Genomic DNA, 17560 nt, shown 5'->3' on the forward strand with positions numbered 1-17560 from the left:
TGGAGTTAGAATGTTGAATGAAGGAATTTTAGTTTTAATTCTTAAATTTTTCAAATAAATAAATATAATTAAATATTTCTTTTTTAATATAATAACTTGCATCAGAGATGTAAAAAAAGTTTTTTAAAGTGGCTATTATTTGCTCTCTCCTCACAAATATTTTTCCTGCAATTGTTAGAAACGATAATATAGCAAATACATATGAAAAACGGCCTGAAATAACTTAAAACATTAAATAAAACAAATTCTGTTATAAATTTTAAAATTTGAACTTGGAGTGCATTAAATCTCCACTACTATTACAAGTGTGCCTCATTTCATGGCTGTAAGTACAACCGATTTGTTTGCACAGTAAACATACACATAACAAACAAACATTCCCTTTTATAAATATAAATATTTTGTTATTACATCACATATTTCATCTCTGCTTTTATTCTTAAAACCAGATTCATTAGAGAATCTTTAATCAATTTTTAAAATTTTATCATGAAATTTTTATTATCAGCGCTCATTTCAAATATACGCTTGGAATAGTATAAATAAACATGGCTCTACCGTCATTAAAACCAATAAATCATCATGTGCAAAAATCTAAAATCTCAGGAAGAGCATAACACATGAATCCATTATAAAGCAACGGAAAATTGAGTCACCAGTAACCTACAAAACTGGATACTGTAAAAGTAAATACTAGCGGGAGTGATCTCCCGCTTGTCGGAAAATTAGCATTTTCCGCCAATTCCTGGCATGCCATTAACAGTATCCGACAATCGAATTTTTATTTTAGATGAGTTTTTTCTCACCCGATTGAAACAAAAGTTTGACATAAAACTTCCTTTGCAGTCACAAAATCCCATTCCAAATTTGATACATTTAAGTCATTGCGTTTTTGAACTATCGCCTTTATATGTTTTTTGAGAGTACAGACAGTCAACCCATGGTTGACAGTTGACCGACAGACAGTCAATCCATGGTTGTATTTTCCGCAAAATCTGGCAGGTGTCTATACTATAGATGTTAAATCTGTGTTTTATGTTCTTAGCTCTCTTCGTTTTGTAATGATCTTATATTATAAACGTGTTAACTTAAAATTCGAACAGCCTGTCAGACGGACTTCCTCTCACACAGAATTTGCACAAAATTTGACAGAAATCTACAAATTTGGTATAAAGACCGTGTATAAAATTTCCACCATGTAGCTCAAATCTTTTTGAGTTATATTTGCCCCAAATAGATGGACATTTTCCAAAAAAAATGTGTGTTTCGAACTCAAGGAGGTTTAAAACATGAAGATTCATTAAAATTTCGAGTTAGAATTTTTTGATGATTTTTATACTTTCTCTATTCTACGTATACGAGAAAGTAAAAGATATATTTACACAGCAGCACTTCGATACCGGATTTAACTTGGTTAAGTGATAAGCAATATGAATTTTCAAGGTTGCTTTATTTCTTATGATGTTATTTATTAAATATTTCCATTTTATATGCCTAGAAATGCGATTGTTAATCTATGTACACTTAACGTAGATAAAATTGTATTAAATGCTATACAATAAGAATGAAAAGAATGACATCACTTTTCATTGGTTCGATAAGTAAATAAGTATGAAGGATAATAAATATTTCACAGATCTCTTAAAATTTGCTGTCTAGGGATGACATGATTTTTATGTTTCAAGACATAATTCTTAAATATCCCAACAGTCTTTAAGGTGCATATTATTGTCTTCGACGATTATTATATTAGTTTGCCAATATAAATCGTATTTTATTACAAAAATATAATTTTATTTTTTGAATTAGAATTTGACATTTTTTAAAAACATTATTTTAAACTTTAAAAGGGTTCATTCTTGTATATTTTTTAATCCGAACACACTCCTCTGTTATCTAAATATACAAAGTTGAAAATCTGTCTGTTTATTTGAACCTTATATAATTCTACAAACCTTAACGGGTTCGTACGAAATTTGGAGAGTACATTTCTTAGCATTTAGAAAGATCAACAAATTGTTACCTCCCTCCCCCTTCCTAAAAAGAGTGAAACACGTTAGAATTTTCCTCCATGTCTTCTGAATTTTGAAATTAACAAAAACTAGTTTAAATGCATACATATTAAAGCGTAATAAATTATTTTTTCTGTAATACCGATTTTATTTCCGTATAATTTTTCATAATTAATTTAAACACAGTTTGAATCAATTCCTTTTGTTTATTTACGTAGTATAGAAAAAGTACAGTAATTATCAAAAAATTCGAAGTCGAGACTTTGACGAATCTCTATGTTTTATACATCCCTGAATTCGAAAAACACATTTTTGGAAAATGTCTCTGTATGTCTGTGACAAAGATAACTAAAAAACGCAGTGAGCTAGAAGGTTGAAATTCGGTATACGGTCTTCACTCCAAATTTGCAGATTTGAATCAAATTTTGTGTAAGATTTGAGGAAGTCCGTCTATCCAGCTGTTCGAATATAAGTTAATTTGATAATTACAAAACGAAAAGAGCTATATAGATTAAATTTGGTACACGAATCTATAGAGTTAATCTATACCTATCAAGTTTTGAGCCAAATCCAACAAAGAATTGATCGCCTGTCTGTCTATACTTTCAGAAATATGTAAACACAACTCAATGAAACAAATGCAGGAGATTGGTACGGGATTTTGAAACTACAAGTGCAATTTTGTGCCAAATTTTGGTTTCACTTCCGTTGAGAAAAATGTGTCTAAAACACAATTTGGTTTTTGGAAACTATTAACCGCATGTCACCAAAAACATTTGCCAAGGATGACACCAAAGATTCAGTCAAAATACTAAATCCACGCCAAAGGTTAAATTTTCGTTACAATTGCACAGCAAAGCCATGTAAGGCGTTTTCACGGATGACACTTTTATGAGAAATTATGCGAGAAAGTTTGGGAAAGAAAATCTCCGCTGGTTTAAAGAAATATTAAACCTATTTCACTGTTTAATCCCATTTATCATTCGTATGTCTTTGTCAATGTTAAAGTTCAGTTTTATTAAAATATTTTCACTTTTGCTTTTATTACGTAGAATAAACAATTTACCTTCAGACATTATACTTTAACAATTTTGCAATTTCTTTAACTGTTTGACCAAATTTTTTTTCAAAATATATTTTAGCACATTTAAAAGTGTCCAATTGGTATATCTTATCTTTTTTAAAGTGTTTTTAAGCTTGATAATGGTTGATTTTATTTCATTTAGGTTTTTATTGCATTATTATATAGATTACCGCACCGATTCCAAAGTTATACCTTTTAAAATGTGTCAATTAGATATCATTTATTAGCTTTGCATTTTCTACATATCCTTGACCTCTTTTAAATTAACAGTATTTGGAGTTCAGCCTACTCCTCCCTTTCTACTTTTCAAAATCGAAATACTGGAATCTGAATATTTGACAAAACATTACGGAAAATTTGGATATCAAAAGCTTTTAAAATAAAAAGGATTTGAATGCGGATTATAAAATCTACACAATGTTGGAAATATTTCCAAATAAATGTGGGAGCTGCTATCAGTTCTCATATCTTGTATGACGCCATGTTGCTTTCCTGCCTTTATTGGCAGACGAGAGCTTGATGGTGAGATGTACCGCTTACACATCTTTTTCTGTGTTTTATATTAATTGAGTAATGTTTCGTCCTTGTAATCTTAATAAATATATTTTCGTATTAACGCTGGTCGTTGCCTTTTCCCACATTTTTAGGGCGCGACCTTTCTCGTGATATCCCTAGCAAATCCCGTCAAATCTTCGATATTCTGTGGACGTTAGTACAATTTAAGACGTTAAAAATTTTCATAAGAGTATATTTTTGCTGTGGATGATTTACTGGACTGATAAACGGACGTTAGTGCATATTTTTGATGGATGTGAATAAATATAACTGTTTTAGAAATATATGTTTACTTATAAAACACAATACAATTCTCAGAAAATAGTATCATAGATATCGCATTGAATCTTACTCAGTAAGAATTATTTACTTCCGCAATATCTGAATTCTGCAGTTCTTTTTTTAATGTCATATCCATCAACTACCGATATTAGAAATATCAAGTACTAATAACCAAAGAGTCTTTTAAGTTGTCCTCTTTCAAGTTAAAATTTCACCTCTAAAAAAAGCCATAATAAAACTAAAAATACCATGTTCCTTACATGACTAATTATACGTTACTAAATTCCAGAATGGGAACTTCAAGCAATCTTTAAACACATTTGCCAAATTTTTAGAATAGTAATCAATTGGATAATATTAATTAGAGCCTAAGATCTTAAGGAATTCAATATTGTTGCGAAATTTCCGGGTTCGTTTGGATAGTGGAAGTTATATAGTGTAGAGAACGCTCAATCAGCAGGCGGCGGTAGAAAAAGAAACAACGACGTTTCTTGACACGAAGACACACAGGACAGCACAAAGACTCTACTGCAGACAGTAGCGCACAGCTAAGTTCAGCACTAGCTTGACTCCGTCGCTGCTTTGCTAATCTCTGGAAGACTCGTTCTTCACCGTCGATTCCGACTACTCTTCTCTGTCACTTCCGACTACTCTTCACTTCGATTCCGACCACTCTCCACCGTCGATTCCGACTACTTTTCTCTGTCGCTTCCGACTACGACTACTCTGGCTGCTGCAGCTGCCTCCTTTTATAGGTCTCAGGAGGCGGGGCTAGAAGCCTCTCAACCAATCAGGAACGTTCGAGGCGTATCTCGGTTCCTAATGGACGGATCGAGAAAATTCTCGATGTTTCGGGTATAATCTATTTTGGCGCCAAAGTCGCCAAGTTCATGGACCTCCGACGCGACACCGGACTCCGTCTAATACAGATGACTATAAAACTGTCTTTCTGATGATGGAACCAACTATGCTGGGAAGCCGCATCATAGATTCGTAACAATATAAAGACTGCACGAGGTAAAAGTAATCCTATTTAATTCCCGATATTAATGTAAGCTAGTCACATTATCAGCTAAAATCATTTAGTTAAAATTAATATTCTTTACCTGAAACATTATGACAGAATGAAACAGATGTCTCTTCACTTTACCTGCACCACAAGAGAAAAATAGCATTGGCAGTTGGTAATTTCCACCATATTTGTTAGAAGTGCAAAACTTTAGCATAATTTCTAATAAAGATAATATTTCAGAAAATGCCCTGCATGGCACTGGCATACAATAGTTATGAAATATTAATCTTTGGCGTGATATATAGCAATATTGCTCATCTATCATGTCATCCTTGCCGAGTTATTTGGCGATTAATCCCCAACATACGGATAATAGCAACCGAATTTGTGCTTTGAGACGCATTTTCCCCAAACGATTGAAACAAAAATTTGATGCAGGACTACAATTGTAGACACAAAACGCAATACCAAATTTGATATATTTAAGTCATTTCGTCTTTGAGTTTTCACGTTTATATGTTTCTGAGAGTACAGACCGACAATCAATGTCTTTTTGGATTTGGCTAACATCTGAAAACTGTCTAGAGTAAAGATGTTAATTATGTGTATCGAATTTTATCTGTCTTGCTGTTGTCTTTTATATGTCTATATTTTCGATTATAAAATGATAGAAAAAGTATAATAAAGAAAACTTTCTATTTTTTTAAAGCAACCACACAAATTTTTAAACCCCAAAAATATCATTAAAATAAAACAAGTCACCAAAAATCTAACTATTATATTGTTAGTCTTCAAGTATTGTAAATTAATGAAATTAAAAAAAAAATGGTAAAAACTATGGGGTAAAGCAGTAAAGTATGGCATGAACCCCCGAGGGGCACCTCGAAAAGAGGATGAAATGCTTCCGGTATGGTAGCTGGATCTCGCCACCCTGGATGGTACACAAAAAGATGGGGGATCTCCAATGATGACGGGACGTAATTTTTTCGGTAAGGGTTGTACCGTGGCCGGTGATGGCCCTTAGGACTCAACTACAGTTCCCGCTAATGTTGCTGTTGCGGCGGTCCGGTCATTCAGTTTTCTTTATCCGTGTGCCTTCGGACGGGTCGGAGAATCAGTGATATAAAGTATGATATGATACATTTGTAACAATATTATTATATTATCATACAAATAGAGTGACATTAAAAGTCATCATAATATTATGGATTAAATAAATAATGGGATTTCTAAAATTTATAATGCTTTGATTTTTTTTTAAAAAGGACTCAAAATGTTATGAATTTATAATATTGCTTCCATGCACATTAAGTCTTCTTGTAAGGAAAAATGTTTACTATTATTGCAATGTCCTCTCTGAATGGAAGTAGCAGAATCTTATTTTCAGTAGGAAGAAATAACAAAATAACTCTGCACAAACATTCCAGGATTAAATGCACTATTAAGAGATAAGGCAAGCACTAAGTCAACAAGAAGAGGATTTTATTCATAATATACATAAAAATATACATATATTACATTTTTACATGACATCAGACATCCTCATACCAAAGATATGCACAACATACAACATAAATTTACTTTTCCCAAGTATAAAAAAATAATTTCATGTACTAAATTAATACAGAATGAATCCAAAAGGATTATTAAAAAAAATCATTACCTGATTAAATAATCAAGAAACATAATGATGAGATCAATAAAAAAGTTCAGATAGTATTTTTTCTTTCTTTATATTCTCACACTAGAATCTCATAAAAATATCAGCATAAAACATTTATCATTTCCACATGTTTCACAACTGTCTAATGAATGGAGGAGGAGAAAGCATTTGAATGAAAAACATAAGGAAATATTTGAATAATTAAAGCACTTGTTTTCTGTTTTAATTGCACATTGGCTTATTATACAAATTTGCAATGAACTATTAAAGCCTGAATTCATTTCATCGATTTAAAAATATAATTTTTGTTAATATTCTGTTTAACAATTTAACATACTCTTGCAAGAAATTAAATAAAGAATTATTTTTTTATAAGCAAACAGCAACCTTAAAAATGGATTAAGATTTATATAAAATAACACAGTAATTTCTTGTTCGATTTGGAATAAAAAAATATCTTAAGCTTCAATATAGCTACCAAACATCTCAATTCTTCTATTAATCAAAATAAATTGCATTAAGTTCTGTAATAATAGTATCAACGTCTGATTTCCTCAATAAAAAAAATTACTTAGCTATCTATATACATAAATTTATCTATGTGTGTGTTATTTTCTATTCAAAATAATTCAAAAATTTAGTACAATGAAAATAAGATACAATATAACAGTCATCATTTGATACAAGAAATGCTTCGTATTCATCAACAGAAAGCATACTCTAAATGATGAGCAGATAGAAGATGATTATGGCTTAGGGTTATTATTGTTAATAAAATATATTATGTTAAAATAAACATAATAAAATAATGTTTATTTTAACATGTTTTATAATTTTTATTCATGAATAACAATTAATAATAGAGATAATTATTGCTTTCAGATTATTGCTAACTTTGTGAAAACTGCTATTCACCTGGAAACTTTGAATAATTAAAGCTCCTATTTTCAAGTTAGTGAAGACGAAATGGATTATTTAAAATTAAAGTGAACAAAATTTTAATCTGCTTTTGTTCATCTTCCATTAACATTATTCACACTAGAGAAAAAATATTATAAATATATTTTTCAATAAATGATTGAAGTCCATTTTATAGGCACTAGATAGCAAGAACAGTTATAGACTTATTTTCTCAGAAATGAATATTAGGAATGGATTTTTGGATTCACACTAACTCCAAACATCTACAATTTAAGCACATTTATTCAATAAAATCAAGGAACACACTTCAAAATAAAAAGCTTATAAGCCTTTTTTTAAAAATTGACATTACATTTTAAAACTTATTAAGGTAAAATGTCAACAAAAAATTAATTCCTGAGTTTTTTGAATTTATCAACTTGCACCATAATAATTGAAAAGATGCAATATGACTATAGGAATTGAAAATCATTATAAGAGAAAGGTCAATTTGCATTGCAATCACATAAAACATGTTCAATTTTTATCATATAAAACTGGTAACTGGCACAAATAAACAGTTTAGAAAAAACTATCAATACTTGTGTTATTCAATTCTATCAAAATTTTTAGATAATTATAAGTTAGTGATTTTGAACTTTAGCAAAAAAGGTACAATTGAATTTCATTAATTTATTAAATGTAAAATGTTTAAAACTAAATCCTCCACCCTCCAAAATCACTTAGTCTAACACGACTTCTCTCCCAAACCTTTTGGCTATTGTCACATTTCAAAGACATTTTTAATATTTCAAAGCTTGATCCTTTTTCATTCATCTTTAATGCAATTTCAGTCTTTTTAATACTCAAACAAATTTGCTCAAAAACAAGATTATTGGTGCAGTGGACTGAAACAGGTGCATTCAAGCCCATCTCTGATCTAAGTATATAAACTGGGTGCCTTCAATAATTGACAGCATTTAAATAAAGCAGTAGGCACAAAGAGTGTTCAGTAAGTATCAGTAAATTCTAAAATATTTTAAAATAATAGACGCAAGACAACAATATCTCGAAAATATTAAATAAACAAATAATAACTGTGAAGACATTTATGTGATGACAACTGGAGAATCTTTTCATAGGTCAAAAATAATTCACAGTTGATTTTTTGCTATGGTGAAATACTGAATCATTAACAAAAACATGATGCAAATAAAATGTAATGAGAATCATTGTAGACTAAAGATTGTTTAAAAACAAACTGCAGTATTATAATAAAATATTAATAACAATTATAATTACCATTTTAATTTAGTTATTGACTTTTTGTATCAATTGAATGTGTTAACAATAAAAAACACATACAAGGGAAAAAGTCATTAATGGTCCCATTGCATTCAAAAATGAAGAGCAAAAGTAATATAATAATAAATAAGACAAAAGAAAATAGAGTGTGGTAATTTATATTTAAACAAATAATTTCCCACAAATATCTCTCAAAATTTTATTTGGTGTTTAATTTTAATATATTCAATACTTCTTTAGATTTTTTAAAATATTACTTTAGATGCTTTCACTGACTGAATATACACTGATTATTAAAAAATAAATTATAATATAGGTACAAATTAATACCAAATTTTCTAAAATAGCAACAATGTAATAATTACAAATTTTTATTAAGATTTTTAAAGATAGAATTAAACCAATTAATTTTAAGAGGAAATTAATTCTTGATAGATGAAAGGGTGTAAATTATGTGATCTCTTATAGCAGACTAATATTTCTTTTGATTCCATTTCAGTAACCATGATTTTAAATTCAGAAGGACCCGCATAATGGAAAATCTAACTTAAAAGATAATGTTCCTTGTAAGCATTTAGAAAAATAAAAATTGAATTTAAAAATAGAAATAAATCAAAAACTGAAATTTTCAAAAAATGGTATCTTAAAAACATGTTAAATATTATATGATATTATAAATTGATGAAAATGCTGATGGTTTTTATTTTCTCTTTCTTCTATCAAATTATTATTTTATTATTTTATTGTTTATTTATCATATAGAATTCAAAACAACTTGCAGTTTCAACCTCCACATTTTGAAATCCTGAAACTATTTTGGTTTTAAAATGACCATATTAATAGAAAACTGTAGCTAATGTTGACACTGAACTTTATTAAACATCCACAATTTTAATGCTTGCATCCAATGAAAATTTAAATAATGCCCTGAAAACTCATTTTTAAATGGAAATCAAGAATGTTAGTTAAAATACTGAAATTTAATTACCAGATTACTTTTTTAGATACAATATTCAGATTGTTTTCAGATTGAAATTTAATTTTAATGTATGTATTTATTTCCTGATAAACTGACACAGATGTTATGAATTGAATTAAACAAATTTTTAATTAACTAAAAAATCTTCCTATTCATAAAATTTTGATTCCACTGTGACAATTTCACAATTACATGTCAAAGAATGAATTTAAAAAAAAAAATACACTTTCTACTTTTAAAAAGTACAAAATTAAAAACATCATGAACACACACAAAAGAATTATAATAGAAAGAATCTCAGAATTTAATTCAAAACGACTTCTTCCACCTTTAAAAGAATATTCTTAAGAAATGACAAAATGTTTATGAAAAGTAAGTATTGTACCAATAGAGTAAATGTTGTATTATAAACTTCATATAATGAGATATTTCATTAACATCAAACCAGTGTTTTACATGGCCACATAAATTGCTCATTAGGATTCTTTTTAGAGAAACACTGTGAAATAAAAACATATTTTGACATAAAATTTGATCTTGTCAATAATTGTATGATCCACAAAAATAAAACATTTTAAAAGTAAGTACAGGGAAAGTAATAATGCATTCATACAAGTCTAGATATAATTTTTGGTCTTCAATGAGACTTCTTAAGACTATGTATAAGAAAATAGAGCATTACAATCAAAAGGAAATTTTAAAAATGGGTTTCAGCGAAGATAATATCTCTGTCGTCTCCTAATCAAATACATTATCCACTGAGCGATAAAAGGCCAAGCTATAATGATGATAGCTAATTTTGGAGAGATGCCAAAGACAGACCATTTAGAAGAACTTCTGACAGGGACCTAGAATGAAAAAAGTCAATTAATTTCCATTCGTTCATTGAAAAAAAAAAAAAGTAAAATACAATGGAAATAAATAGTAACAAACTATTTACCCCAAAAATTGAAGCATTTAATAACTGTGGAACACTTTTTGTAACTTAGGCTAAAAATACTTCCATGTCTAATATTTATCATTTAAGGTTATTCTTTTTATTTTAAATATTATAATACACAAAATCCTTGCATCCTATGATACTTTTTTAAAATTAAAAAAGAGAATACCAGTTGTCCAAAAGGGCTGAAATATTTTTTCCCCAAAAAATCCACTGAAAGCTACTTTTCTTCATTAATTATTAATAATTCTTAAAAAAATGATATAAATTTATGTAAGCAAAAAATGATCAAATTTATTATTTGACAAATTATTACCTAAGCATTATGAGTAGCAATTCAGACGCAAGCAAGTAAGAAGATTTAAAATAATTATAACATTTTCATTCTATAAAAATAACACTATTAAAGATAAAAATCTTTTTTTCCACATACAACACAGTTTTTAAATATTAAAAAATTAATTATTTAATTAATGATGATAAAAACCATCTTAATGCTTCATAGTACTTTTTAGCAAAAGTTGAAAATTCTGTGTGTATTTTAACTTTAAATGTTTCAGATGCATAGAAAACTTAATTTTTTCTTCTTCTTTTTAATTAAAACAAGCTATCAATCAAAATTATCCCGAGACCTTCAGATTCTCAGTCAAATTCTGTACCAAAAGAGCCAGCAGGACTTGTCATTAATAGATATTTCTACTTTTAGTTTGAAACCTTAAGAATGACAATAAGGTGCCATCTATACTCATACTGTGCATGCATTATGAAAGACTGTTTTGAATAAATAAAAAATAAACTTTTACAGGACAGAGTTTTTGAACTCACTGGATTTGCCAGGCATGTTACCACACCTTCTATGATTGAAAGTTGGATCTCCGGTTATTTTACTTCGGAATTTGAACCCACCATGGCTGTGCAATGGCACGTGATTGGTCATTAAAAAATTGATGAAAAACGTTATCGCAGCCAGCATTTTGAATGGCAAATACCTAGTCAAAAATGTTCTGTTGCCACAAATTCCAATGATTCTCACAGACGTGCCAATTGAATTTAAACGCGTTTAATTCCCTATTCAATTGGCATTCGCAATGACAATCAATAAGTCGCAAGGCCAAGCGATGTCTGTTTGTGGCTTAGATTTGGGCAAACCACGTTTTTCACACGTGGCATGTTCTAGCGTAGGCAAATCATCGAGCTTATTTGTGTTGCCTAAAGACAGACTGACAAAAAACATCGTACACCCAATTGCTCTTCGAAATGAATATTGATTTTCTTTATTTCATTTAACTTTTAAGAGATCAAACAATGTATATGTTCATTACGTTAATACATTGCATTGAAAAATGATGGTTGGTGCTTTTTGTTTTTATCGGCGATCATCGTCTACAGCGCTACATTCCTCTTTCTGTCATAGATCCCATCCCCATACACTTACAAAAAATTCGTTATTTTTTAATTAAACACCAAAATATTCACTACAAATAATTTATATGGCAGAACAATGTTTGCCGGGTCAGCTAGTATATTATATATATATATAAACAAATTATTTAACACTACCAATGAGCAAACAGACAACAGTACAAGAGTTTCAAATTTAGTTACATAGTAAAGACATTAAGTGCTATCTGTATAAAAATGAATTCATGTATGCAATCTAAATAGCCCCTTATATTAATACCTATAAGATATTCATCAATTAGTGGACAAGATACCAACTAATTCATAGTTTTACATATACATATTTCAGTTTTTTTTGTGTGTTCAATATAATAATAAAAAAATAAAAAATCTTATTATTTTTTATTCTTTTGCAACGAGAGCTTCCATAAAACAAACAGGTGATACCAAAATTAATTTTCAAAATTTTTCTTTTTGAAATACTGTTTTTCAAAAATGCCTAAATTCAAATAAATTAATTTTAGATGGAATAAAGATAATTTTTAAACATTATTAGCAATAGAAGATTATTCAAATAAAATTAAATCCAAAATTGTTGTACTTGATTTGACAGTTAAATAAATTGTATTGTTTTATCAAATTAGGAACAATCAAAATGCTTTTAACATTATTCTAAATTATATCCACCATATAAAACAACACACGGTAATCTCTGCATACAATAATAATAATCTATAAACACAGTCAGACACTTATTAATTTTAAATTTTTTGTTTTGTTCACCACAAAATATTAAAAATTTAACAAGACAATGACTAATAATTTTTGGTTTTTTTTTTTTTACATAATAAAGATACATTAAATTAAAAAAAATAACTATCAATGATTTCAGCAATTTGTAATAAGAAGTAAATGCTGCAAATCATATTTATCTCAATTATGATTGATAAAACATTGTTACAAAAAATGCAACTGCAGCATTTTTTAAAAAGTATTATTAGAACACATATATATTACTATACAGAAGCTTCACAATAATATCATAAACATTATAAAATGCAAAATCTTATAGTACTAAATTGTAATATAGCTCTAAATCATACCCAATGGTTTTTTTTCTATTATGATAAGAAACATAATTTAAATAACATTTAATAGTTTTGTCATTGGTACCAAAAATGCAATAGAAAAATTTTATTACAAAGAAAGTTTAATTATTCAATTTATACCTGTGGTTGAATATTGGATCTCTTAAGCAGTGCTTCTAGTGAATCTAAACGAACTGCAACCTGTTCCATTGACTGTTGTAATTGTATTACAGCTCTAGTCAATGTCTCGCCTATTTCTAGGGAGATTTCTGAAAACATTTCATCACCACCACGCCTGCTTCCCCCTGCACCTCCTAAGAGTCTATTACTTGATCCAGAGGGAAGAGGATAATCGGAACCTGAAAAATATACGAGATATAAAAACTATAAAATAAAATTTATAATTATATATATTTTGACACTCAAGTATATGCATATTTTACACCAAGACTTTGCACTTATATATATTTTCACATCAGGATAATAGAAATTACAGAATGATAAAAAATTAAGATATAATTAAAAAAATACAAATACAAAAATATATACGTTTAGAGTTATTTCATTCATAATTGAGTTGAATATGAATAACATTAAATCACCAAATTATATGCTCAATATTATGGGCCTTTGTTTTTCCTGTCTTAATGACATATTCAACATGCCTTGTAGGCATTTAATGTTACAATTCTTCCTTTTTTCTGGCATACATAAATGTCTTTAAAAAAAAAAAAAAAAAAAAAAATTAGTTTCAAAAATAAAAAAAATTACCAGAAGACAATGTAGATTGAATATACAGACATGACTTTGATCTGAAATCACAGAATTGTCACTAAGTAAGCTCTACTAATTTGTATGTTGGTGTTCAACAGAATAGACAAATAGATCTAGAGCCACCAAATTTGGCATAAATATATTTTGGAAAGTGGAAACATACACCTTGGAGGATTTTTTTCTTTTGAAATTTTAATTAAAAATAATTTTTTTTTTTTTTTTTTGTTTGTTTGTTTTTGCAATAACTTCCGAAAATATTGCAGCAAGAAGATAAATTTCACAATATTCTATAGTTTAAAACATTTTTTTTACTGATATCAAGTTAATTGCATACAAATTTTTTGGAATTTTGGGAATATTTTAAAATATTTCTTTATTCAATTGTTAACAAGATTTCATTGTTGCAAGGAATTTCAGATTTTCTTTAAATATTCAATTTTATGGTTTTCTTTGATTATTGAAATTCAAGGAACAGAGATTTTGCTTAATATGTGTATAGTTTATATAAGGAATTAATAATAAATGTTTGAATTCCATAAAAATTAGAAGACATGAATAGGATATTTAAGCTTTAACAGGAGTTGTGACATCATGGAATATGATACATAACAAATAGAATAGATTAAAAGTTTATTAAACTAGCATGGTTTTAATGTTCTATCATAATTTGATGTTTAAAAACACTTTTCTAAAGGAATCAATGTCATCACAATATGCATAGGAGATTTAATTATTAAGAAATACAACCAATATTCCTGATTAAGCAATTCATTATAATAATTAAATAAATAGCCAGATTTAAATAGCCAGCCAGATTTTATGAAACAGTTGGTTATATGTCACTAGCTCAAGAAATATACAATGAAACAGATTTAGTGTGACATTTAATTTAATTGCCAGTTTTTAAAAGCAAAACCAATCATCAATTCAAAAAGAATTGCAAATCATAATGAACGGAATGCAAATTTAACTTTATCATTCATCAATCATTAGCTACTGAAACAAGATAAAAATTTAATTCCAAAAATAAAATAATAATACTTAATTGAGTTATACTTAAAATGAATCAAATTAAATAGAAAAGAATATTAAATTAAACAAGCCAAAGTTTTTTTTTTCTTTTTTAGAAAATCAACAAAAATGTTAACTGATTCAACCATATAAAGGTAGAAGCAACTCTACACAAAATAATAACAACTAACACTCATAAAGTTATGATAAGCTATACAAAGCATACTTAAAAGGATGCAAGAAAGAACAAAAAGGCTGTTTGTTTACCATTTATCTATTGAATATATTTAGTTAGAAATAATTTTTATAAAAAATTCTTCAAATCGTCTTTTTGAATGCAAAAGCTTGTATATAAAAAATTATATTCAGTTTAAACCCACTAGCTAGAAACCTTTCATATCATTAATGCCAATAATGGAAAGCAAACATAACACATGGAAAAGTTGGTGATATGAAGGAGTATGTTAATGGATTTCATCAAATTTAATGTTTTGTATGCAACCTTTTGTATTGTGCATACTGACCTATTGTGAAAGTTTGCAAAGAAGATTTTTGTAGTTTTATAAAAGAAGGAGGGGGGAAGAATTTGATAAAAATACATCAAACATAAAAGAGATTGAATTAAAAGCATACATTTATTAGTGGCAAAGTTAGACATCAGCAGGATTTTTTTTATTTAAACTATTTTCCAATTTTAATTGTTTTCTAACTCACTACCAGGTGGTGCTACAGATAAGGAAACAAAATTTATTCAAATCAATCTGTTAACTGACATTTTCTAAAAATCATTAAAATAATTACCATGAATACATCAATTTATAAAATCATCAATCAGCAAAACCATCCTGACACATTAGATAATCAGTAAAAAATTGATTATCAAATTTCACTTTTGCAAACAGTTTATAAAGGGATATACAATCACACAAAATGTTTTAGATAAGTTAAAACAAAACCTTTACAAACAAATATATTACTAAGAATCTTAGTAAAAAAAAAAAGGGGGGGGGGGGGTAGAATGTAGAAAGGTAAACATACTTCTGGGTTGGCGAGCAATTCTGTCCCCTCTGCTGCCTGAGGGACCACCAGCAGGAGATCCTCCTTCTTTACCACCAACACTGTGATCTCCACCACCACGGGTAGTCACAATATTAGGGCCTTTGTTAGTAAGAGGATTATTTTCAGACTCAGAATTAACATGCGACAGAGGAACCTCTTGTTCATCATCCTGAAATAAGAGGATGAAAAGTAAATTTTAAACTCACTTTTAGAAATTGCGTCAAGTTTTTATTTTGAGAACAATCAGTATCACAATTCTCAGTAATGAAATCTTCTACCAAATTTTAGAAAATACTAAACTAAAAACAGCTAAGTGTTTTTTTTTTTTTTTTTTTTTTTGCAAAAATTACAATATAATCAAATCTAATCATGCCCTAAAAAATGAAAATAAATCTGCAATCTCATACATCGTACAACTCCTTCCTTTTCATTTTATTGGGTATTTTTCCAACTTCGAGCAACTATACATATTTGCATTAAAAACAATTTCGTTATTTTTTAATTAGCTTTAGAATCATTTCATATTTAATTATAATACAATAATCTTTATAACTATTTTGAAATGAAAGAGGAAATTTACTTAAAATACAGTTTAACTCAAAATTTTAAGTACAATTTTTTAAAAGAAATTTTTTCCTACGTTTCTTGTTCATATTTATACTTATTTACATTTACACTTGCAACTTAATATTGTACAATATAGATCATAACGGATAGAATTCTTCTTGCACAGATTTTTTTCATATTTATAAAAAAATGTACTGCCATAATTAAAGTTAAAATAAACTTGACTGAATGCTTTAATGTTTTTAATTGCATTATCATTTAAAAGTTAGATACAAAAAAGAATGAAGAATACTCAAGAATGAAATCTTAACTCCAAATGCAAGATTATATATATATATATTTTATATATACACACAATGATCTACATATTAATGTAATATTAAACTAAGAAATAAATTAATGTAGCAAATATTCAATTTTTAAAATTTCATTTTAGCAAAATTTTATGTTAAACATAAAATATGTTTTAACAAAGAAAAATTTTAAAAGATAATCTATAATAAACAAATAAAAGAATTCATAGAAAAATATTGGCTCATGTAAAATATTTTTAATCAATTGCAATTAAATTAAATAAATATTACATGTAATGTAAAATAATCAATATTAGCATTATAATGAAAAATAAATTATCTAAATCCCATATGATAGTTCAATGAAAATTTATTAAGTTTAATAAGATTTAAAATTGGCATTTCAAAGCAAAACATAATAATGAAATAGAACAAACCTCATTTACTCTGTCAAGAGTATCAGAAAATTCATCACTGTCACTATCATTATTACCATTTAAATTGTGACCATTAACAGGAGTGCGATAAATACCTAAAAATGAAATCCTAATAATTAACACATGATATTAATAGATCAGGGTAATGTATAATAAAGTTTATATTAAAAAGGAAGAGTGGCAAGTGATTTAATTTTT

General features: G+C 27.9%; 1 protein-coding gene across 1 annotated transcript in view; it reads right to left on the bottom strand.

Moving 5' to 3' along the window:
• Positions 1-6410: 6410 nt before the first annotated feature.
• LOC129981322 (acyl-CoA-binding domain-containing protein 5-like) overlaps positions 6411-17560 on the bottom strand; it is a 62108-nt gene continuing 50958 nt past the window's right edge. Inside the window, exons 6-9 of the mRNA XM_056092113.1 lie at positions 17363-17457; positions 16045-16234; positions 13363-13580; positions 6411-10640 (exon numbers count right to left, since the gene is read on the bottom strand). Coding sequence (XP_055948088.1) covers positions 10503-10640; positions 13363-13580; positions 16045-16234; positions 17363-17457 — 641 coding nt within the window. The 3' untranslated portion in view covers positions 6411-10502. The remainder of the gene's footprint in view (positions 10641-13362; positions 13581-16044; positions 16235-17362; positions 17458-17560) is intronic.

The sequence above is a fragment of the Argiope bruennichi genome, chromosome 8, assembly GCF_947563725.1.
Source record: "Argiope bruennichi chromosome 8, qqArgBrue1.1, whole genome shotgun sequence".
Classification (NCBI taxonomy): domain Eukaryota; kingdom Metazoa; phylum Arthropoda; class Arachnida; order Araneae; family Araneidae; genus Argiope; species Argiope bruennichi.